Below are 23797 nucleotides of genomic sequence, written 5' to 3'. Positions count from 1 at the left end.
TGCACTTACAGTGTATTGTGTATATATATGCATCCCAGGTGTTGCATATATATATATACACTGTATTCAGTTTAGCTAGATCCGTTCCTGTTATCTTCTATCTAGACTATTTACATTTAATGCAGTGCGTCCTGCTCACAGTGTTCAGCTAGATCCGTTCCTGTTATCTTCTAGACTATTTACATTTAGTGCAGTGCGTCCTGCTCACAGTGTTCAGCTAGATCCGTTCCTGCTATTTACATTTAGTGCAGTGCGTCCTGCTCACAGTGTTCAGCTAGATCCGTTCCTGTTAAATTCCTACTGACCGGCAGGCTTGTCTGGTTACAGTATATAAAGCTACCTGAAGAAAATTACAGGTGTTCTATTTGATCCTATTAGTACCACGGTCAGGCAGCTAGACTATTTACATTTAGTACAGTGCGTCCTGCTCACAGTGTTCAGCTAGATCCGTTCCTGTTATCTTCCTACTGACAGGCAGGCTTGTCTGGTTACAGTATATAAAGCTACCTGAAGAAAATTACAGGTGTTCTATTTGATCCTATTAGTACCACGGTCAGGCAGCTAGACTATTTACATTTAGTACAGTGCGTCCTGCTCACAGTGTACAGCTAGATCCGTTCCTGTTATCTTCCTACTGACAGGCAGGCTTGTCTGGTTACAGTATATAAAGCTACCTGAAGAAAATTACAGGTGTTCTATTTGATCCTATTAGTACCACGGTCAGGCAGCTAGACTATTTACATTTAGTACAGTGCGTCCTGCTCACAGTGTTCAGCTAGATCCGTTCCTGTTATCTTCCTACTGACAGGCAGGCTTGTCTGGTTACAGTATATAAAGCTACCTGAAGAAAATTACAGGTGTTCTATTTGATCCTATTAGTACCACGGTCAGGCAGCTAGACTATTTACATTTAGTACAGTGCGTCCTGCTCACAGTGTACAGCTAGATCCGTTCCTGTTATCTTCCTACTGACAGGCAGGCTTGTCTGGTTACAGTATATAAAGCTACCTGAAGAAAATTACAGGTGTTCTATTTGATCCTATTAGTACCACGGTCAGGCAGCTAGACTATTTACATTTAGTACAGTGCGTCCTGCTCACAGTGTACAGCTAGATCCGTTCCTGTTATCTTCCTACTGACAGGCAGGCTTGTCTGGTTACAGTATATAAAGCTACCTGAAGAAAATTACAGGTGTTCTATTTGATCCTATTAGTACCACGGTCAGGCAGCTAGACTATTTACATTTAGTACAGTGCGTCCTGCTCACAGTGTTCAGCTAGATCCGTTCCTGTTATCTTCCTACTGACAGGCAGGCTTGTCTGGTTACAGTATATAAAGCTACTTGAAGAAAATTACAGGTGTTCTATCCCAGCTTAGTGCAGCTACAGGCCATTAGTATGTCTGGAAGGCCAAGAAGGAGAGGCAGACAGTCACAAGCCAATAAGAGAGGGCAAGCAGGCTCTGTGTCTAGTGCTGGTCGTGGAGACGGTGCATCCTCATCAGCACGTGGCCATGGGACACGCTTGGCCTTTTTTTCGGCAGCTGGCCATGTTGAGCCGCAACATGCGGAAGACTTGGTCGAGTGGATGACCAAGCCGTCCTCATCCTCCTCATCCTCTCTCACCCATGCCCAGGGTGCTTTGTCTGGCAAAGCAGCGGCCTCTTCCCTCAGCTCAATGTCATCAGTGACTCCTTCCCTAGCTCCACCATGTCCTCATGAGGATTCCCTCGAACTGTTTGACCACAGTGTTGGGTACATGCTCCAGGAGGATGCCCAGCGTTTGGAAGGCTCTGATGACGATACTGAGCTCGATGAAGGCAGTAACATGAGCGCGGACAGAGGGGGTGCCCAAGAAGGACAGCAATCTGGCAGTCATGCTCCCCCTGCTGCAGCATACTGCCAGGTTTGCTCCAGTGATGAGGAGGGAGGGGATGATGAGGTCACTGACTCAACGTGGGTGCCTGATAGGAGAGAGGAGGAGGAGGAGGAGGAGGAGGAGGAGGAGGAGGAGGCGGCAGCACATCACCAACGAGGCAGGATGCCCTCCAGGGGCCAGCCTAAGGGCAACACATTGACTGCATCACACCCCAAAGCTCCACATGTGCAGGGCGCTGCAGTCTCTGCGCGTTATTCAAAAAGTTCTTTGGTGTGGGCCTTTTTTGAGACGAGTGCATCAGATCGCACCGCTGCTATTTGCAACATATGTCTCAAGCGTATCTCGCGTGGCCAAAATATCTCCCGCTTGGGTACCACATGCTTGACCAGACATATGTTGACCTGCCATGCAGTTCGTTGGCAAGCGTATCTAAAAGACCCACACCAAAGAACAAAGAGGATCTCTCCTTGCTCCTCATCAGCTGAGATTTCCAACCCCACTAGACCTTCAGTCCTCTCTGAGACCTGCAGTGAGAGGAATGAAGGTGTAGAATTAGGTGTGTCACAGCCAAGTACTTGTGGGCAATCTGCTTTTGGTACACCGACGTCAGATTGTACCAGGCAAATTTCCCTGCCCCAGCTGCTGCACCGCCGAAAGAAGTTTGCTCCCAGCCATCCACATGCCCAGCGGTTGAATGCTAGCTTGGCAAAATTGCTAGCACTTCAACTGCTGCCTTTTCAGTTGGTAGACTCTGCCCCCTTCCGTGAGTTTGTGGAATGTGCGGTTCCTCAGTGGCAGGTACCCAAACGCCACTTTTTCTCACGGAAGGCGATTCCGGCTCTCTACCGGCATGTGGAAGGCAATGTCCATGCCTCGCTGGACAGGGCGGTCAGCGGTAAGGTGCATATTACCGCTGACTCATGGTCCAGCAGGCATGGACAGGGACGTTACCTAAGTTTCACGGCGCATTGGGTGACTCTGCTGGCAGCTGGGAAGGATGCAGGACAAGGTGCAGTAGTGTTGGAGGTTGTTCTGCCACCACGCCTCCAAAATGCTGATTGTGACACACCTCTCTCCTCCACCCCCTCCTCTTCTTCTTCCTCCATGGCCTCTTCCTCGGAACCAGCGGTGCTCCGTAGGCGTTCAAGGGGCTACGCAAGTACGCAGGCCAAAAGATGCCATGCGGTGCTTGAGCTGGTGTGCTTGGGGGACAGGAGCCACACTGGGGCAGAGGTTCTGTCAGCTCTGCAGGGGCAGGTTCAGAGGTGGTTGACGCCACGCCAACTTAAGGCAGGAATGGTGGTTTGCGACAATGGCACCAACCTCCTCTCTGCCCTCCGACAGGGACAAATGACCCATGTGCCCTGTTTGGCTCACGTCCTTAACTTGGTGGTGCAGCGGTTCTTGGGCAGGTACCCGGGCTTACAGGATGTCCTGAGGCAGGCCAGGAAAGTCTGTGTGCATTTCCGCCGGTCATATAATGCCAGTGCTCGGCTGACGGACCTCCAAAAGGAGTTTAACCTGCCCAAGAACCGCCTAATCTGTGACATGCCCACCAGGTGGAACTCAACGTTGGCCATGCTGCAGCGGCTGCACACGCAGCAGAGGGCCATCAATGAGTACCTGTGCGACTATGGCACCAGGACAGGGTCAGGGGAGCTTGGTTTTTTTTCCCCACGCCAGTGGGCCATGATCAGGGATGCATGCACTGTCCTGTCACCATTCGAGGAGGCCACGAGGATGGTGAGCAGTGACAGTGCATGCATCAGTGACACTGTCCCCCTTGTCCACCTGTTGGAGCACACGCTGCGTGGAATAATGGACAGGGCACTTGAGGCAGAACAGAGGCAGGAAGAGGAGGACTTCCTTAGCTCTCAAGGCCCCCTTTATCCAGACAGTGTTCCTGCGTGCCCGCCGATCACACAGGAAGAGGACGAGGAGGAAGAGGAGGAGGAGGAAGATTGTGTCAGTATGGAGGTGGAGCCTGGCACTCAGCATCAGCAGCAGTCTTTAAGGGATCAGTCCCAAGAAACACATGGACTTGTACGTGGCTGGGAGGAGGTGGCTGCGGACCATGTCGTTCTTAGTGACCCAGAGGACTCCGGACCGAATGCCTCAGCAAACCTACGCTGCATGGCCTCCCTGATCCTGCAAAGCCTGCGTAAGGATCCTCGTATTCGTGGTATCAAGGAGAAGGACCAATACTGGCTGGCAACCCTCCTTGATCCACGTTACAAGGGTAAGGTTGCGGACCTTATCTTGCCATCGCAGAGGGAGCAGAGGATGAAACATCTTCGGGAGGCCTTGCAGAAAGGTCTGTGCAACGCGTTCCCAGAGACTGGGAGGTTACAAACTCCTGTTTCTGGACAACGTGTTGCTGAGGCTTCGGTCAGTCAAAGAAGGAGCGGTGGAGAAGGTGGCCGTCTGACCGATGCGTTCAGACAATTTTTTGGTCCGCAGCCCCAAGGTATGATCGGTTCCAGCAACCATCGCCAGCGTCTGTTTTACATGGTGCAGGAATACCTAGGGGCAAGATCAGACTTGGACACCTTTCCCACCGAAAATCCTCTGGGTTACTGGGTCTTGAGGATGGATCACTGGCCAGAGCTTGCACAGTATGCAATTGAGCTACTGGCCTGTCCTGCATCCAGCGTTCTTTCGGAACGCACATTCAGTGCTGCTGGAGGCGTGGTAACCGATCACAGGGTGCGTCTGTCCACCGACTCGGTCGATCGGCTGACCTTCATAAAAATGAATGAGTCTTGGATCACCACCAGCTACCAAGCACCTGATGCTGATGTAACCGAATAATTTTTTTTGAAATCTCAGATCCCTTCAAAGACTGCCTATGCTGATGCTGAGTGACTATCCCTGAGTAATTATCCTCTTCCTCCTCAATCATCACGCTGATAGCTTGTAAGAACATTTTTGGTTCTGGGCGCCACCACCAGTGCCTAAGGCACAATTTTTCAGCCCCTGTTTAACAGGGGCGTGTAATTACAATTTTTGATGTAATACTTTGCAGCAGGGCTCGTTCCTGCATTCCAACTAGAGTGTCTGTGAGGGGTTGCAGTGTTGTGGCACCAGCACCAGTGCCTAGGGCCCAATTTTTCTGCCCCTGTCTAACAGGGGCGTGTAATTACAATTTTTGATGCAATACTTTGCAGCAGGGCTCGTTCCTGCGTTCCAACTAGAGTGTCTGTGAGGGGTTGCAGTGTTGTGGCACCAGCACCAGTGCCTAAGGCCCAATTTTTCTGCCCCTGTCTAACAGGGGCGTGTAATTACAATTTTTGATGCAATACTTTGCAGCAGGGCTCGTTCCTGCGTTCCAACTAGAGTGTCTGTGAGGGGTTGCAGTGTTGTGGCACCAGCACCAGTGCCTAAGGCCCAATTTTTCTGCCCCTGTCTAACAGGGGCGTGTAATTACAATTTTTGAAGCAATAATTTGCAGCAGGGCTCGTTCCTGCGTTCCAACTAGAGTGTCTGTGAGGGGTTGCAGTGTTGTGGCACCAGCACCAGTGCCTAAGGCCTAATTTTTCAGCTCCTGTTCAACAGGGGCATGTAATTACAATTCTTGATCTAATATTTCACAGCAGGGCCCTGTGAGGGCTTACAGTGTTGTGGCCACAGCAACACCTAAGGCCCAAATTTCTGCTGAGTATATAGGGCAGGACCCTACTTTCAAACATCTAACTTACAAACGACTCCTACTTGCAAACGGAAGGAGACAACAGGAAGTGAGATGAAATCTACCCCTAGGAAGGGAAATTCTCTCCTGTAAGAGTTAATATGGGAAAACAATTTCTCCTTTCCACTGATGCTTTCCAATCCTTGTTCCACAAAAAAACCCAAATTTTCAAAAAACATTTTTCATTGGGACAAAAAAGTGAGGTGAAATCTTCTGAAGAGGAGGAAAGACAGCAAAACAAATGTCACAGGGGTGATAACCCTTCCCTATGTTTTCCAAAAAGCTTAGAAAAGATTTTTTGGCTGGAGCTAAACACGTTAAAAATGTTCAAAATTACAAACAGATTCTACTTAACAACAAACCTACAGTCCCTGTCTTGTTTGCACCGCCTGTATACTGCTGTTCAGAGTATATAGGGCCTGGTGGCCCCACACCTTTCCTTATTTTAATTTGGGTGCGGGGTTCCCCTTAATATCCATACAAGACCCAAAGGGCCTGGTAATGGACTGGGGGGTACCCATGCCGTTTGTCTCACTGATTTTCATCCATATTGCCATGACCCGACATGACATTAAACCCGCAAGCAGTTTTAAATGAGATTTTTTCCTTTAAAAATGACATTTGGTGCAGGGACTGTTCTAAACATGGGAAACACGCGTCACTTTACAGGCATACTATAGACACCCCCCAGGTACGATATTTAAAGGAATATTTCACTTTTTTTTTTTTACTTTAAGCATCATTAAAATCACTGCTCCCGAAAAAACGGCCGTTTTTAAAAGTTTTTTTTGCATTGATACATGTCCCCTGGGGTAGGACCCGGGTCCCCAAACCCTTTTTAGGACAATACCATGCAAATTAGCCTTTAAAATGAGCACTTTTGATTTCGAACGTTCGAGTCCCATAGACGTCAATGGGGTTCTAACGTTCGTGCGAACTTTCGGTCCGTTCGCGGGTTCTGGTGCGAACCGAACCGGGGGGTGTTCGGCTCATCCCTACTCTGTATAGTGAAAAAAATTCAGATACCATACCATTTAAATGCATACTGGCCCTTGGGGCAGAATACAGCATTTTAATCCACCGTATAAATCTTTCCCCGAGGCCGAACGCACCCATCACCTTCCACAGGTATGTCCACTCAACGTTGTCGAAAGCTTTCGCAGCATCGAGTGACAAAATCACTCTGCTCCCAGGATTATCAGATGGTAATTGCATATTTAAGTATAGCCTCCTCAAGTTGGTTGCTGTAGATCTTGTAGGGATAAAGCCACACTGGTCTTGATGAATCAATCCCTGAATATGTCTATTTAGTCTTGTGGCAAGGACCCTGGCTAGAATCCTAGTGTCTGAGTTCAACAATGATATCGGGCGGTAAGATTCCGGAGCCAAAGGGTCCTTTCCAGATTTTGGCAATACAATAATACAGGCATCCTTCATAGAATCTGGAAGCTTGAATGATTCTAAGGCATGATTGAGAACCTTCAGTAGTTCTGGAAGCAACACCTCCCTATGATGTTTATATACTTCTGAAGGTAGGCCGTCAGTACCCAGCGCCTTATCGTTTGGGCTTTCTGATACTGCTCTGACCAGTTCCTCTAAGGTCAGGGGGGCATCAATTTCCTCTTTAGAATTTACCGACAAGGAGGGGAGTTTTAGTGGATCTGATCTAGGAATTCCTTAATTCTTATCTTGGAGTGTTTAGTTTTATTTTGATATAGGTTACTATAAAAAGAAACAAAAGATTGTAGGATTACATTCTGATCTCGAGAAATATCTCCCCCTGCTGTACGAATAGCTGAAAAAAAAGTTGGTATTTTCCTGAGACTTTGGAATTACAGATAACATTCTGCCCGTTTTTTCACCCTCCTCGAAATTACGACATCTGGACAAAAAGCCAGACCGCGCGGCCTTGTTCATAGAGACCTGTCTGTATGAGGATTGTGCATCCTTCCAAGCCCCACGATTGGTAATAGTGGGGTCCTGAATATACTGAGCTTTTACAGTTAGTGTACTGTGTACCACTGAACAGTTGCACCTGTAGCTACCTGAAGACAAGTGCTGTTTTTCTTCTTCTGATCCTATTAATACCACAGGCAGGCAGCTTGCAGTATTTACAGTTAGTGTACTGTGTACCCCTGCACAGTTGCACCTATAGCTACCTGAAGACAAGTGCTGGTGTTCTCATACTAATAATACTACAGGCAGGCAGTGATTCTGCTAGCTGCAGTATAATCAGTATATATATACATACCAGTTTTGTGCAGCTACATCTCACTGCAGGCCATTAGTATGTATGGAAGGCCAACAAGGAGAGGCAGACAGTCACAAGCCAATAAAAGAGGGTAAGCAGGTTCTGTATCTAGAGGCAACAGTGCTGGTCATGGACACGGTGCATCTTCATCAGCACGTGGCCGTGGGACACGCTTGTCCCTTTTTTCAGCAGCTGACCGTGTTGAGCCACAGCATGCGGAAGACTTGGTAGAGTTGGTGACCAAGCCGTCCTCATCCTCCTCATCCTCTCTCACCCATGCTCAGGGTACTTTGTCTGGCAAAGCAGCTGCCAACGCGGCCTCTACCCTCGGCTCAATGGCATCAGTCACTCCTTCCCTAGCCCCACCATGTCCTCCTGAGGAGTCCCCCGAACTGTTTGACCACAGTGTTGGGTACATACTCCAGGAGGATGCCCAGCATTTTGAAGGCTTCGATGATGGTACCCTGATAGAGGAAGGCAGTAACATGAGCCCAGAGAGAGGGGTGCCCAAGAAGGACAGCAATCTGGCAGTCATGTTCCCCCAGCTGCAGCATACTGCCAGGTTTGCACCAGTGATGAGGAGGGAGGGGATGATAAGGTCACTGACTCCACGTGGGTGCCTGATAGGAGAGAGGAGGAGCCACATCACCAACGAGGCAGGATGCCCTCCAGGGGCCAGCTTAAGGGCAACACACCTACTGCATCACACCACAGAGCTCCGCATGTGCAGGGCACTGCTGTCTATGTGCGTTATTCCAAAAGTTCTTTGGTGTGGGCTTTTTTGAGACGAGTGCATCAGATCGCACCGATGCTATTTGCAACATATGTCTCAAGCAAATCTCGCGTGGCCAAAACATCACCCACATGCTTGACCAGACATATGTCGACCTGCCATGCAGTTCATTGGCAAGCGTACCTTAAAGACTCACACCAAAGAACAAAGAGGACCTCTCCTTGCTCCTCATCAGCTGGGGTCTCCAACCCCACTATACCTTCAGTCCTCTCTGAGACCTGCACTGAGAGGAATGAAGGTGTAGAATTAGGTGTGTCACAGCCAAGTACTTGCAGGCAATCTGCTTTTGGTACACCGACGTCAGATTGTGCCAGGCAAATTTCCCTGCCCCAGCGGCTGCACCGGAGAAAGAAGTTCTCTCCAAGCCATCAACATGCCCAGCGGTTGAATGCTAGCTTGGCTAAATTGCTAGCACTTAAACTGCTGCCTTTTCAATTGGTAGACTCTGCCCCCTTCTGTGAGTTTGTGGAATGTGTGGTTCCTCAGTGGCAGGTTCCCAAACGCCACTTTTTCTCACGGAAGGCAATTTCGGCTCTCTACCGGCATGTGGAAGGCAATGTCTTGGCCTCGCTGGACAGGGTGGTCAGTGGTAAGGTGCATATTACCACTGACTCATGGTCCAGCAGGCATGGACAGGGACGTTACCTATCTTTCATGGCGCATTAGGTGACTCTGCTGGCAGCTGGGAAGGATGCAGGACAAGGTGCAGTAGTATTGGAGGTTGTTCCGCCACCACGCCTCCAAAATGCTACTACTGGTGATTCTGACACACCTCTCTCCTCCACCCCCTCCTCTTCTTCTTCCTCCATGGCCTTTTCCTGTGCTTTGTCTTTGGAACCAGCGGTGCTCCGTAGGTGTTCAAGGGGCTACGCAAGTACGCAGGCCAAAAGATGCCCTCCAACAGGGCCAACTGACCCATGTGCCCTGTTTGGCTCACGTCCTTAACTTGGTGGTGCAGCGGTTCTTGGGCAGGTACCCGGGCTTACAGGATGTCCTGAGGCAGGCCAGGAAAGTCTGTGTGCATTTCCGCTGGTCATATAATGCCAGTGCCCGGCTGGCTGACCTCCAAAAGGACTTTAACCTGCCCAAGAACCGCCTAATCTGTGGCATGCCCACCAGGTGGAACTCAACGTTGGCCATGCTGCAGTGGCTGAGGGCCATCAATGAGTACCTGTGCAACTATGGCACCAGGACAGGGTCAGGGGAGTTTTTTTTTTCCCCACGCCAGTGGGCCATGATCAGGGATGCATGCACGGTCCTGTCACCATTTGAGGAGGCCACGAGGATGGTGAGCAGTGACAGTGCATGCATCAGTGACACTGTCCCTCTTGTCCACCTGTTGGAGCACACGCTGTGTGGAATAATGGACAGGGCACTTGAGGCAGAACAGAGGCAGGAAGAGGAGGACTTCCTTAGCTCTCAAGGCCCCCTTTATCCAGATTGTGTTTCTGCGTGCCCGCCGATCACACAGGAAGAGGCCGAGGAAGAGGAGGATTGTGTCAGCATGGAGGTGGTTAAGGGATCATTTACAGTCCCCAAAAACCCATGGACTTGTACATGGCTGTGAGGAGGTGGCTGCGGATCATGTCGTCCTTAGTGACCCAGAGGACTCCAAACCGAATGCCTCAGCAAACCTACGCTGCATGGCCTCCCTGATCCTGCAAAGCCTGCGAAAGGATCCTCGTATTCGTGGTATCAAGGAGAGGAATCGTTACTGGCTGGCAACCCTCCTTGAGCCACCTTACAAGGGTAAGGTTGCGGACCTTATCTTGCCGTCGCAGAGGGAGCAGAGGATGAAACATCTTCGGGAGGCCTTGCAGAAAGGTCTGTGCAACACGTTGCCAGAGACTGGGAGGTTACAAACTCCTGTTCCTGGACAACGTGTTGCTGAGGCTTCGGTCAGTCTAAGAAGGAGCGGTGAAGAAGGTGGCCGTCTAACCAATGCATTCAGGCAATTTTTTAGTCTGCAGCCCCAAGGTATGATCGGTTCCAGCAACCATCGCCAGTGTCTGTTTTACATGGTGCAGGAATACCTAGGGGCAAGATCTGACTTGGACACCTTTCCCACCGAAAATCCTCTGGGTTACTGGGTCTTGAGGATGGATCACTGGCCAGAGCTTGCAAGTATGCAATTGAGCTACTGGCCTGTCCTGCATCCAGCGTTCTTTCGGAACGCACATTCAGTGCTGCTGGAGGCTTTGTAACTGATCACAGGGTGTGCCTGTCCCCCGACTCGGTCGATCGACTGACCTTCATAAAAATGAATCAGTCTTGGATCACCACCAGATACCAAGCACCTGATGCTGATGTAACCGAATAATTTTTTTTGAAATGTCAGATCCCTTCAAGACTGCCTATGCTAATGCTGAGTGACTATCCTGTTATGCTGAGTTACTATCCTCTTCCTCCTCAATGATCATGCTGATAGCTTGTAAGAACATTTTTGGTTCTAGGCGCCGCTACCAGTGGCTAAGGCCCAATTTTTCAGCCCCTGTTTAACAGGGGCATGTAATTACAATTTTTGATGCAATACTTTGCAGCAGGGCTCGTTCCTGCGCTCCAACTAGAGTATCTGTGAGGAGTTGCAGTTTTGTGGCACCAGCACCAGTGCCTAATGCCCAATTTTTCAGCCCCTGTTTAACAGGGTCGTGTAATTACAATTTTTGATGCAATATTTTGCAGGAGGGCTCATTCCTGCGCTCCAAATAGAGTATCTGTGAGGGGTTGCAGTGTTGTGGCACCAGTGCCTAAGGCCCAATTTTTCTGCCCCTGTTCAACAGGTGCATGTAATTACAATTCTTGATCTAATATTTCACTGCAGGGCCAATTCCTGCGCCCACAGAGAGTAACTGTGAGGGCTTACAGTGTTGTGGCAACACCACCACCACCAAAGGCCCAATTTTTCTGCCCCTGATCAACAGGGGCATGTAATTACAATTCTTGATCTAATAGTTCACAGCAGGGCCCGTTCCTGCGCCCACCAAGAGTAACTGTGAGGGCTTACAGTGTTGTGGCAACACCAACATCTAATGCTCAAATTTCTGCAGGGTATATAGGGCAGGCCCCTACTTTCAAACATCCGACTTACAAACGACTCCTACTTGCAAACAGGAGGAGACAACAGGAAGTGAGATGAAATCTACCCCTAGGAAGGGAAATTCTCTCCTGTAAGAGTTAATATGGGAAAAATGTGTCTCCTCTCCACTGATGCTTTATCACCAATCCTTGTTTCACTAAAAATCCCAAATTTTCAAAAAACATTTGTCATTGGGACAGAAAGTGAGGTGAAATCTTCTGAAGAGGTGCGCAGACAGCAAAACAAATGTTACAGGGGTGATAACCCTTCCCTAGGTTTTCCAAAAAGCTTGAAAATAGATTTTTTTGGCTGGAGCTACACTTTAAAAATGTACCAGTTCAAAATTACAAACAGATTCTACTTAACAACAAACCTACATTCCCTGTCTTGTTTGCACTGCCTGTATACTGCTGTTCAGAGTATATAGGGCCTGGGGGCCCCCACACCTTTCTTTTTTTTAATTTGGGTGCGGGGTTCCCCTTAATATCCATACAAGACCCAAAGGGCTTGGTGATGGACTGGGTGGGGTACCCATGCCATTTGTCTCACTGATTTTCATCCATATTGCCAAAACCCGACATTACATTAAAGCCGCAAGCAGGTTTAAATGACTTTTATTCCTTTAAAAATGTCATTTTGTGCAGGGACTGTTCTAAGCACGGGAAACACACGCCACTTTACAGGCATACTATAGACACCCCCCAGGTACGATATTTAAAGGAATATTTCACGTCTTTTTTTTCACTTTAAGCATCATTAAAATCACTGCTCCCGAAAAAACAGCCGTTTTTAAAACTTTTTTTTGCATTGATACATGTCCCCTGGGGCAGAACCCGGGTCCCCAAACCATTTTTAGGCAATTAGCCTTTAAAATTAGCACTTTTGATTTTGAACGTTCGAGTCCCATAGACTTTAACGGGGTTCTATAGTGGGCGCAAATTTTCGGTCCGTTCGCAGGTTCTGGTGCAAACTGAACCAGGGGGTGTTCTGCTCATCCCTATTGATGAGTATATATAGCGGTTCCAGTCATTCAGCCAATGTCAATGCCAAAAAGTTAGAGAAAGAGACAAAAAGGAAAAGGTCTGGTTTCACCCGCAAACCACCTCCATCCCAATATATGCAACAAAAAACAGGAGATTGCCCTGGGACTTTAAATAAGGTGAATGCGGCTAGCCATCAATTGACAGAGTAAATGCAGTCTCAAAATTGTCATGCAAACATAAACATGAATCATAGACAAGCCATTGAAATGATACATACAGTAAAAAATGCCATTACAAGGGGGGGCGTGTCCAAGATGGCGACGTGAGCGGTCACACTCTCCATGAGCTCCGCCGGCTTTCTGTCTGCAAACACTATTCCACCGGGGCCAACCCCTCGATTCACCCTCCCAATATGTGCAACAAAAAACAGGAGATCACCAAGGGACTTTAAATGAGATGAATGTGGTTAGCCAACAGACAGAGTAAATGCAGTCTCAAAATGTATTAAAATTGTCATGCAAACATAAACATGAATCATAGCCAAGCCATTGAAATGATACATACAGTAAAAAATGTCATTACGTGTATCATGGTATAAAATGTAAATTGCAAAGTACACAGGCATGAAAAGTATCCCAATGCGTTTCAGAAGACCATGCTCGTTTCATCAGGGGTAGATGCATGTGTAGTACATCTGTAGGGGGTATAATGAACAAAATAAGTATCAACACAAAGATGGTATTGTGACAATTAGTCAAGAGGGTCCAAAACGCATGACCCTATACTCACCACAGGCTGGATCAGACTACCCATTGCTGGATCCCCCGAGGCGGTAGTAATTTGTGTCCGGCTCTGGAACTGAGGAGGCAGAAGAAAAACCAACCCAACAGAGCACAAACTGAGGGCAGACATAGCTAGGGTGGGGAAGTGTGTCATCAAAGATCTCCCAGTATCTATTAGTAATGTCAACTGACTCATAAATGCATATGTATCAATAGAAGCTGTCATAACAGCATAGAAGTAAAGTAGTATATAATATAAGTATGTATTTGCATGAACCAATCTGGTTCAATAATGGTACTGGCTTTGAATCTAGGGGATGATAGAAAAAAAAATGGAATGTGTAAATGAAAAAATATGACAAACAGTGTGATAGAGTGTGTGTCCCACATAGCATGTATCCAAGTCCATTGTATATGTCAGCTAAGATAAGAATATATGTATGTCAGTTGGTACTATACCAAAGGAGTAACCATGAAGTATACAATGTAATGAAAAATATATAATATATACATATGAATCAATGTTGTTCAAAGCTAGATGGACTTGTAAACTCGGAGACAGTAAAATCAATTAGAAGAATGTGTACCATGAGAGTGAACATAATAATGTGTGAAATAATATATATTGCAGACCATGCTAAAATGAAGTGCTCAAATGTGAATTCAGTGAATGGATGATTAGCATCCATCAAGGAGTGTGGACTCACCTTGAATGAAGTGAAACTGCTGCATGTGAGTGAAACCGAAAACAGGAAGTGACTAACAGATCCCAGCCATGACTGGTCCTCAATTGATATCCCCAGAGGGCCCAGTGAGCTCCGCCTCCAACACCAAGTGTGCGTGACAAGGCACGCAAATGTGGATGACGCTTGCCGCCAAATGGGGAAACGCCTGCGCAGATACCCCCAAGTCACACATGCTGACATTCCATGCAATAGTGAGCTGATGCCGCAACCGCGGACGTCGCATGGTAGGTGTGGTCGCATGGCACTGATGTGTAGGTGGCCTTGCCCACCCAGACAGGGCAGGGGGGGACAGCAGGAGGTATGAAAGCCTCCCTTATACACATCGCAGCTCCAGAGCCGAATGATAACCAACGCCACCAACAGGGAACAGCACCAAGAGCCCAGACCAGCCCATGGGAGATGTGATACCTGAGTGTTGGACAAAATGGCTGAAAGGGCTACAGAATAGAACTGTATGTAACCAATTATTGGCTAATGGTGGCGGCAGACCAGGTTTGGGCTAAATGGGTGTCTTCCCCCCGGGTTCAATAGACAAAAAGTAAAAGGTCTGGTGTCACCCGCAAACCACCTCCATTCCAATATATGCAACAAAAAACAGGAGATCGCCCTGGGACTTTAAATAACGTGAATGCGGCTAGCCATCAATTGACAGAGTAAATGCAGTCTCAAAATTGTCATGCAAACATAAACATGAATCATAGCCAAGCCATTGAAATGATACATGCAGTAAAAAATGCCATTACAGGGGGGAGCGTGTCCAAGATGGCGACGTGAGCGGTCACACTCTCCATGAGCTCCGCCGGCTTTCTGTCTGCAAACTCGATCACCGGGGCCAACCCCTCGATTCACCCTCCGTCAACACCCAGATGAGGCGCAGATCCTCCAGACCACAGTCCGGTAGGGGAAACTGGCTTAAATTCCCCCCTGATAGAAGAGGCCCTGCTGACGGCTCCCGCCGCTCCTCTTGCTCCTGTTCAGCTGCGCTCCAGACGCTGCTCGCATGTGGCCTCACAGACCTCCAGCATGGAGGCGAACGAATCCCGTCCACCTTGGCTGGCGGAGGTGATGGCAGCCATTGCGACATGCCAGTCGACCCTCACTGCCAAGATTGAGGTGGTGCAGATGGACGAAGGCTTCATACACCAGGACCTTGATAAGCTCCGCTCCAGAGTCACGGAGACAGAGCAGAGGATTGGCCTAACGGAGGTCATGGAACACTCGGCGGCCCTCCGCACCCTCCAGACCAAAGTGAAGTCACTTGACTACCAGGCAGAGGACGGCGAAAACAGAAATAGGAGGAACAACCTCCGTATCATCGGCCTCCCGGAGGGGGCTGAAGGGGGGAATCTGATGGGCTTCATTGAGGACATGCTCCGCAAAATCCTCCCTGACGTCCACTTCTCCCCTCAGTACAATGTAGAGAGAGCCCATCGCATCCCGCCCAAGCTGGGTACTCTAGGGGCCCCCCCCAGGACATTCATCCTTCGCATGCTGAACTTTCAGGACTGGGATGAAGTTCTCCATGCCTCCAGGGTACAGGGAGACCTGCGACTCCATAACACCAAACTGATGATCTTCCCCAACTATTCTGTCGAAACGCAGAAGCAACGAAAATCATTTGATGCAGTAAAGGCAACGTTGAGAGCCCGCAACATTCGTTACAGCGTCCTTTTCCCAGCGCACCTTTGTGTCCAAGATGGAGAAACATCTCGCTTCTTCCACTCTCCAAGAGAAGTTTCAACCTGGCTTGATTCCCTGCCGCCACATCGCTGACCCGGCAGAGAGTGAGTACATAGCTTCACCCTCTTTTTCTTTTGCACTGTGACTGGGGCATCCGGGATGGTGGCAACCCTGCTGGTGACCTTGACTCTGTTGCCTCACCCTCTCCTTAGTTGCACCCCCCTCCTGCTTGCCAGGGGCCCCCCAGTTTGACCGGTCGCCCCCCTTACGGTTCCCTTCTTTCCCACCCTCACATTACTTACCGTCCGGCTGCTCCCTTGCAACCCCCCTGCAGACTTATGCATGATGAGCTCGGGGAGCAGGCCTTGGGGGAGACCCATGATGCCGGTCACGGACTAGCCCTTGTTTTTGGGACTTATCCCCTTCAGTTTTTGCTTTACAGTTTTTTGTTTTTTGTTTCTTGCAACACAAGATATGTGCCCCTGACAGGATCAGGAGACTTGCTCATCTTTCTGCCTTTTGCCCGCCAAAGCTCTGGGGAACTGCCATGCAGAACTTATGTTTCCCAGGTGGACTGCCAAATCACTGCTTTGGGATGTTATGAGATTCTTTTCCCCTTGCCCCTGTACGGGGATCTTTATGTGAATCCAGCAGTGTTCCTGTCATTGGCGTAGGAGCACATCATGGAGAAATGCCGTGCTCCAGAGGGCCCCCTGCATGAGATCCGGAGGGGTCCAGCTCACCTCTTACACAGTCTCCCCTTTTGCAGCCTGCGTGCTGAGTTGGGATTTTGGGTTGTAAGCTCTTCCCAGTTCTGGGGGAATGAGTGGGGTGGGGGGGGGACAGTTGGCCCTGTTGGGCCAGTTTATTTTTGTTTTGGTTTTATAGTTTTATTTCAAGATGTTTTACTGCTCATTTACTAGTTGCCTTATGTTATATTTCAGCATAGCAAATGTACTGTGCGTGCCTTGTCTAAGTCCAGATGCCACATCCTCTGAGAAGTCCGTGGTGCTATCCTGCTCTCCCTGTTTGTTCATCCCTTATGTCCACTCTTGAGATCATGTCTTGGAACACCAGGGGTCTCAACTCGCCAGTTAGGAGATCACTGGTGTTCCAATTTATCAAGATGTACGCCCCCCATATCTGTATACTCCAGGAAACCCACCTGGTAGGAAGTAAAACCCTAGCACTTAAAAAAACATGGGTGTGCAGTCATTATCATTCCACATACTCCAATTTTGCGAGAGGCGTGAGTGTTCTGGTAAATAAGTCACTACCCTTCGAACTCCTGGATGTAGCGCTGGACCCTGATGGCAGATATGTTATAGTAAATGCCCAAATTATTTCCCAAACATGGTCTGTTGTGGGTCTGTACTTACCGCCCCCGGCATCACTGGTGCTATTAAATACGATTACCTCCAAGCTAGTAGAGCTCAAGTAGACATTGCAGCAGACCACATTGTGCTGCTGGGCTCCTGTCCCAACCCTAGATAGAATGGCTACCACTGCTTCCCACTACTCAGGTCTCCAGACATGGGCTGACACCTATGGGCTCACGGATGTATGGCGGTTGTGACACCCCCAATCCTGAGTCTTCACGTTTTACTACGCAACACACAGATCATTCTCCCGCATTGATCTGATCTTTGCTGGACAATCGGTCTTGCCCAGGGTTCAGGAGGTCAAAATACTACCTAGGGGCATTTCGGATCATGTGCCCCTCCTGTTGAAAATAGGCGCCCCTGGGTCCCGCCTCAAACAGACTTTGGAGGCTCTCTAGGTTCTGGGTCTCGGACCAGGAAATGGACTCTCAATTCAAGATAGTGATGGAGGGTTACTGGCCGACCAACCCGGGCTCGGCAGACCCCACGGTGGTGTGGGATGCCTTCAAGGCATTCTCGAGAGGGCAATTCCAGACCATAATTGCCAAGGTTAGGAATGAGAGGCGGTCCGCCTTGACCACGGCTGAGTCCGCAGCTGCCATTCAGGAAACGCTGTATGTCGGCTCTAGGGACCCCCAGCATTACATCCGACTGCAGTGCCTGACCAGGGAGGTCCTCTCCCTCCGTACCTCTCTCACTCAAAAAACACTGCTTGCAGAATCCCAAAGCATATTCGAGCAAGGGGAGAGATCGGAAAAACTCCTGGCTTTGCTTTCCAGGGAACAGTTCAGGGGGTTCAGTATTCCCCACATCTTAGGGCCTAGCGGGGATCTCCTGTACACCCCAGAAGAGATCAACAATTGCTTTGTCACGTACTACAAGACACTCTACTCATCTAAGGTGGAATAAACGTGAATGCAAAAATACTGGCCAATATCCTGGCCAACAGACTCAATGCGGTTATCACGGCGCTAGTCGATCCTGACCAAATGGAATTCATACCAGGTAGGGGCACTGACATTAACATCAGAACGCTCTTCACTCACATAGCGAGAGCAGCTCAGGAGGGAGTGGGTTTGGTGGCCTCTCTGGATGCGGAGAAGGCCTTTGACTCTGTTGAATGGAGATACCTTTGGGCAGTCCTTTCCAAATTTGGCTTTGCCCTTAAGTTTCAGTTATGGATTAAGATGCTGTATGCCAATCCGCAAGCCAGGATGTACACCAACGCATGTCTATTGGACTCATTCCTGCTGAACTGAGGCACACGGCAGGGGTGCCCTCTGTCTCCGGGGCTTTTTGCCCTGGCGATGGAACCCCTGGCCGCCCTTATTAGATGGGACAGTGAGGTCAGAGGTATCCGGGTGGGGACCATTGAGGAGAAACTTTCCCTTTACGTGGACGACGCCTTCCTTTATCTAGCTGATGCATCCACACCCCTTCATAAAGCCCTATCCATCTTCAATAGGTTTAGCGAATTCTCAGGTATACGCATCAAATCAGTACCTTTCCCCCTTCACCCTTTGTCCATTATCCCTGATACTCAGACGCAACTCCAGTGGGTCAAGAGTATGAAATACCTAGGGATCGTAGTCACTAGTGAGATAGCAGACTATGCGAAACACAACCTGCAGCCCCTAATGACCCAAGTCAGCGCTAAGTGTGCTGCCTGGCGAGCTCTCCCCCTTACACCAGTAGGTAGGGTCAATTTAATTAAGATGGTGTTCCTGCCTAAATTTATTTATTTCTTTAGAAACACCCCAATCCACCTTCCCAAGAGCTTTTTCAGGCGGTTGGAGGGGGCGTTGGTGCCCTTCGTTTGGGCTGAGAGGCCCCCTTGGTGGCGAAGCGCATTCTGTATCTTCCCCTCTTGAGTGAAGGATTGGCGCTCCCCAACCTCCCTCTCTACTGTTGGGCTGCCGTTCTTGTCACTGTATAATGGTGGTTCTCCCAGCCCAGATTGAACCCAGCAGTTACCCTTGAGGCGGCTATATTGGGATCATATGCTGCTCTCAGTAACCTTGCCTTTGGAGGGAGGCGTGCTTTCCCTTCTATAACTATCCCTATGCAGACCATGGTGAGGGCCTGGCAGGAAGCTAGAGCTATCTACAAGAAGCCCTTCCACATCTCCCCTCACATGCCCTTATGGGGAAACCCAATGCTTCCCCATCTACTCACCTTAACGGATCCTTCCCTGTGGGCACGCAGGGGGATCACTACTGTGAGACACATTACCAAGGACGGGAAACTGATGACATTCCCTGACCTCAGGGCCTTATACTCGATACCTAGATCCTGGGAGTTTCGCTACTGGCAATTGAGACATGCCTTTGGAGCCCAATTCCCGGCAACATTAACCTTGGAGTCGGATTCCGTTGAGCGTCTCTTGATCTCCAGTAGCATTGGGAGGCCCCTCTACTCCTATACCTCTATCTGATGGTGGCGTACGACACTAAGCCGACCCAATCCCTTGACAAATGGAAAGTGGACATCCCGACATTAGATGACGAGGAGTGGGAGGACAGTGTCTCCACGTATATACCCTCGGTGATAGCGGCTAAGAACAGATTCATACAGGTCAAATTTTTCCATAGGGCCTATTACACCCGACAGCGATTAGCCCGCATCTACCCCCAACGAGACCCAAAGTTACCCAGATGTCAACAGGAGCCAGGCTCATTTTGGCATATGGTCTTGTCTTGCCCTAAACTTCAACCGTATTGGCAGCCGGCCGCAGACACTCTGACTAGGGTGTGTGGGACGCAGATTCCCCTAGACCCTTTGACCCTCTTACTTAGCCATCTGGAAGAGGTGCAGGGTGATAGATATACTATGCTTTGCTTATACCTCTCCCTGTATTATTCCAGGCGAGAGATCCTTCTTAAATGGAAATCGGCGGAGCCACCCACGAGAGAAGCCTGGTGCCTTTCTGTGAACTCTGTGCTCCCCCACTACAGACTCACATACCAGAGCAGGCAATGCCCAGCGAAGTTTGATAAGATCTGGTCGGGATGGATAAACTCTAATGGTTGATGGGTTAGCACTGGAACTGAGACTGTGGACGAGTCCATGATAATGTAGTGTGTGACGGCTCCCCCCCCTCTCCCGGAGTAACTTATCCTCATGTTACTTAAGTGGGAACTAGGGCATAGGGAAGTATGATCGATACGCTTCATTGCATCCTGATTGATGTTAGGTACGCCTCACGAATGCTCTGTAACAATTCGCCAGGCTGGGTTCGGCAACCCAGCCTGGTTTTGTTCTTATATTGATTTCCATGATACCACATGTATGTCTCTATTGTCATGACATTGTAATGCTGATTTTATTTCTAATAAACATCTCTGTTAAAAAAAAATAAATGTCATTACATGTATCACGGTATAAAATGTAAATTGCAAAGTACACAGGCATGAAAAGTATCCCAACGCGTTTCACAAGACCATGCTCGCTTCATCAGGGGTATATGCTTGTGTAGTACATCTGTAGGGGGTATAATGAATGAAATAAGTATCAACACAAAGATGGTATTGTGACAATTAGTCAAGAGGGTCCAAAGTGCATGGCCCTATACTCACCGAAGGCTGGATCAGACTACCCAGAGATAGAGATTAAATTCATATGCTGTAACCATAAAATCTGGAATGTGCATAGTGTTCTGAATGTCGTACATGTTATGGTGAACAACTCCAACATTGGCAAAATTGGAAAAAAGGCAAAAAATTATTTTCTAATTTTTACTTTAATTTCACCATTCGTGACAAATAGAGAGTGAAGAGTGAAACCACGCTTTTCTTCCTGAACAATTTTTTTCAGATTTTTGTTTTTTTCTACTACTTTTGTTAGTTATGTATCAGTCTGGTTCTCTACAGTGACTCCCCTTCTTATTGGACACTTTATTACAGCTAAAAAAAGGAGAGCCACTGATTGGCTTCTAAGACAGAGGCTGTAATGATAATGTGACCAGAATCAAGCAAGGTGATTGTCACAGGAGGGAGTCAAACTTAGCTATAGGTAAAGATGTCCATAGTTTTATTCTCATGTTTAATTAGGAAGATATCTGATGCATTATTGTGCTATGCTAACTCAAAGTTTCATAAACTGATTTTATTTTTTGTACCAACAGTAAAGTTCCGAATTCTTTCACTTAAGGAAGATCTTCAACCTGGACAAGATTTGGTAATATAAAAGAACAGTCACACATGTGACACAACCCATTAACCATTGTTTCACATAATCAATTAGCTTAATATATACCATATATACTCGAGTATAAGCCAAGTTTTTCAGCACATTTTTTGTGCTGAAAATGCCCCCCTTGGCTTATACTCGAGTTCTTCTGGCGCTGTGCCCATCTGCAGCCTTGTCTCCCGCTGCTGTGAAACATTCAGTCTAGTTGGCGGCCATGCAGTGTAACAAAGTGCCGCCTCGTCCTCGTCCGTAATAGGCTGAACACTGACTCACTGCTGGGAAACCGAGTTAGTGTTCCGTCACGGACGAGGAGGAGGAGGCGGCGTTTTGTTACAGTGCATGGCCGCCGACTAGACTGAATGTATCACAGCACCGGGAGATAATAAGGCTGCAGATGGGCACAGCATCAGGAGATAATCACGCTGGCACCACGGCAGATGGGCACAACGCCGATCAAGGTACTTGAGGCACAGTGAGGCTGAGGCATAAGTCTGAGGCATGCAGATGGGCACAGTAAGGCTGAGGCATAAAGATGGACACAGTAAGATGGACACAGTGAGGAAACAGTGAGGCTGAGGCATGCAAATGGGCACAGTGAAGCTGCAAATGGGCATTGTTGACCCTCTTTTCCACTTACAGTAGCTGCTGCATTCTCACCCTAGGCTTATACTCGCGTCAATACATTTTCCCATTTTTTTGTGGTAAAAGTAGGTGCCTCGGCTTATGTTCGGGTTGGCTTATACTCGAGTATATACGGTAAATACTACAAGATATTTATACTTTTATATTCACTCACACAGTCATTCACCTGTACAATATAGAGTTCATATTGGTGTTCTACAAATTTCCAGAAGAATTTTTTAAATCTCCAGAAAGTTAAGTCCATGTAAAACTACAATGGTGGCTATGAAGGGGGGTGAATCACCCAGAATCCTTTGTATTTTGGTGACACTAGCAGAGTGTCTAACTTTTCCTTCTTCCATGACAGATCCCTGCAAATTATTTAAAACATGGGAATTTTCAACAAGCCTTATTCCAAAATGGATTAATTATTTTCCTCAAAATGATACAAACAATACCCCATAATGACAATGTGAAAGAAGTTTGTTTGAAATCTTTGCAAATTTATTAAAAATAAAAAAAACAAAAAAAATCCCATGTACATAAGTATTCACAGCCTTTGCCATGACACTCAAAATTGAGCTCAGGTGCATCCTGTTTCCACTGATCATCTTTGAGATGTTTCTACAACTTGATTAGAGTCCACCTGTGGTAAATTCAGTTGATTGTATATGATTTGGAAAGACAAACACTTGTCTAGATAAGGTTAACAGTGCATGTTAGAGCACAAACCAAGCCATGAAGTGAAAGGAATTGTCTGTAAACCTTCCAGACAGGATTATATTGAGGCACAGATTTTGTCAGGGAGGTGACCAAGAACCAGATGATCACTCTGACAGAGCTCCAGCATTTCTCTGTGGAGAGAGGAGAACCTTCCAGAAGAACAACAATCTCTTCAGCACTCCACCAATCAGGCATGTATGGTAGAGTGGCCAGAGGGAAGCCATTCCTCAGTAAAAGGCACATGACAACCCACCTGGAGTTTGCCAAAAGGCACCTGAAGGACTCTCAGATCATGAGAAACAAAATTCTCTAGTCTGATGAAACAAAGATTGATCTCTTTGGCCTGAATGGCAAGCGTCTTGTCTGGAGGAAACCAGGCACCGCTCATCACCTGGCCAATACCATCCCTACAGTGAAGCATGGTGGTGGCAGCATCATGCTGTAGGGATGTTTTTCAGCTGCAGGAACTGGGAGACTAGTCAGGTTCAAGGGAAAGATGAATGCAGCAATGTACAGAGACATCCTTGATGAAAACCTGCTTCAGAGTGCTCTGGACCTCAAACTGGGGGTGAAGGTTCATCTTCCAACAGGACAACCACCCTAACAACTTCCAGACTGCCCACCACATATATATACTGCGGCAGGGCAGCCCAGCTGCACAAAATCACATACCTGTACGTGATTTTATGCAAGCGAGCCAGAGTGCCGCTCCCACTGTGATTGGACACAGTGGAAGCCAATCAGCGGGTCCAGCGGCCGCGTTGGTCCCTGGGAATTGCTGATTGTTCGGAGGAAAGGCAAAACAGCAGTCTGCATATGTAAACAAAGCAGATTGCTTTTCTGTCAGGGAGGAAAAGAGAGATCTTGTGCAGAAACATAGATCTCTCTTTTCGTCCAGTGCATCCACTCCCCCCCACAGTTAGAAAGCATTCCCAGGTAGCACACTTAACCCTTTGATCGCCCCTGGTTAACCCCTTCCCTGCCAGTGTCATTTATTTTTAGCACTG

General features: G+C 48.1%; 1 protein-coding gene across 1 annotated transcript in view; it reads left to right on the top strand.

Annotated features, from left to right (window-relative positions):
- LOC141105632 (alpha-2-macroglobulin-like protein 1) overlaps positions 1 to 23797 on the top strand; it is a 351206-nt gene that overhangs the window by 82953 nt on the left and 244456 nt on the right. The window contains exon 4 of the mRNA XM_073595595.1: positions 21382 to 21434. Coding sequence (XP_073451696.1) covers positions 21382 to 21434 — 53 coding nt within the window. The remainder of the gene's footprint in view (positions 1 to 21381; positions 21435 to 23797) is intronic.

Source organism: Aquarana catesbeiana, linkage group LG08 (assembly GCF_042186555.1).
Source record: "Aquarana catesbeiana isolate 2022-GZ linkage group LG08, ASM4218655v1, whole genome shotgun sequence".
NCBI lineage: Eukaryota > Metazoa > Chordata > Amphibia > Anura > Ranidae > Aquarana > Aquarana catesbeiana.
This window is presented reverse-complemented; position numbering and strand designations above follow the sequence as displayed.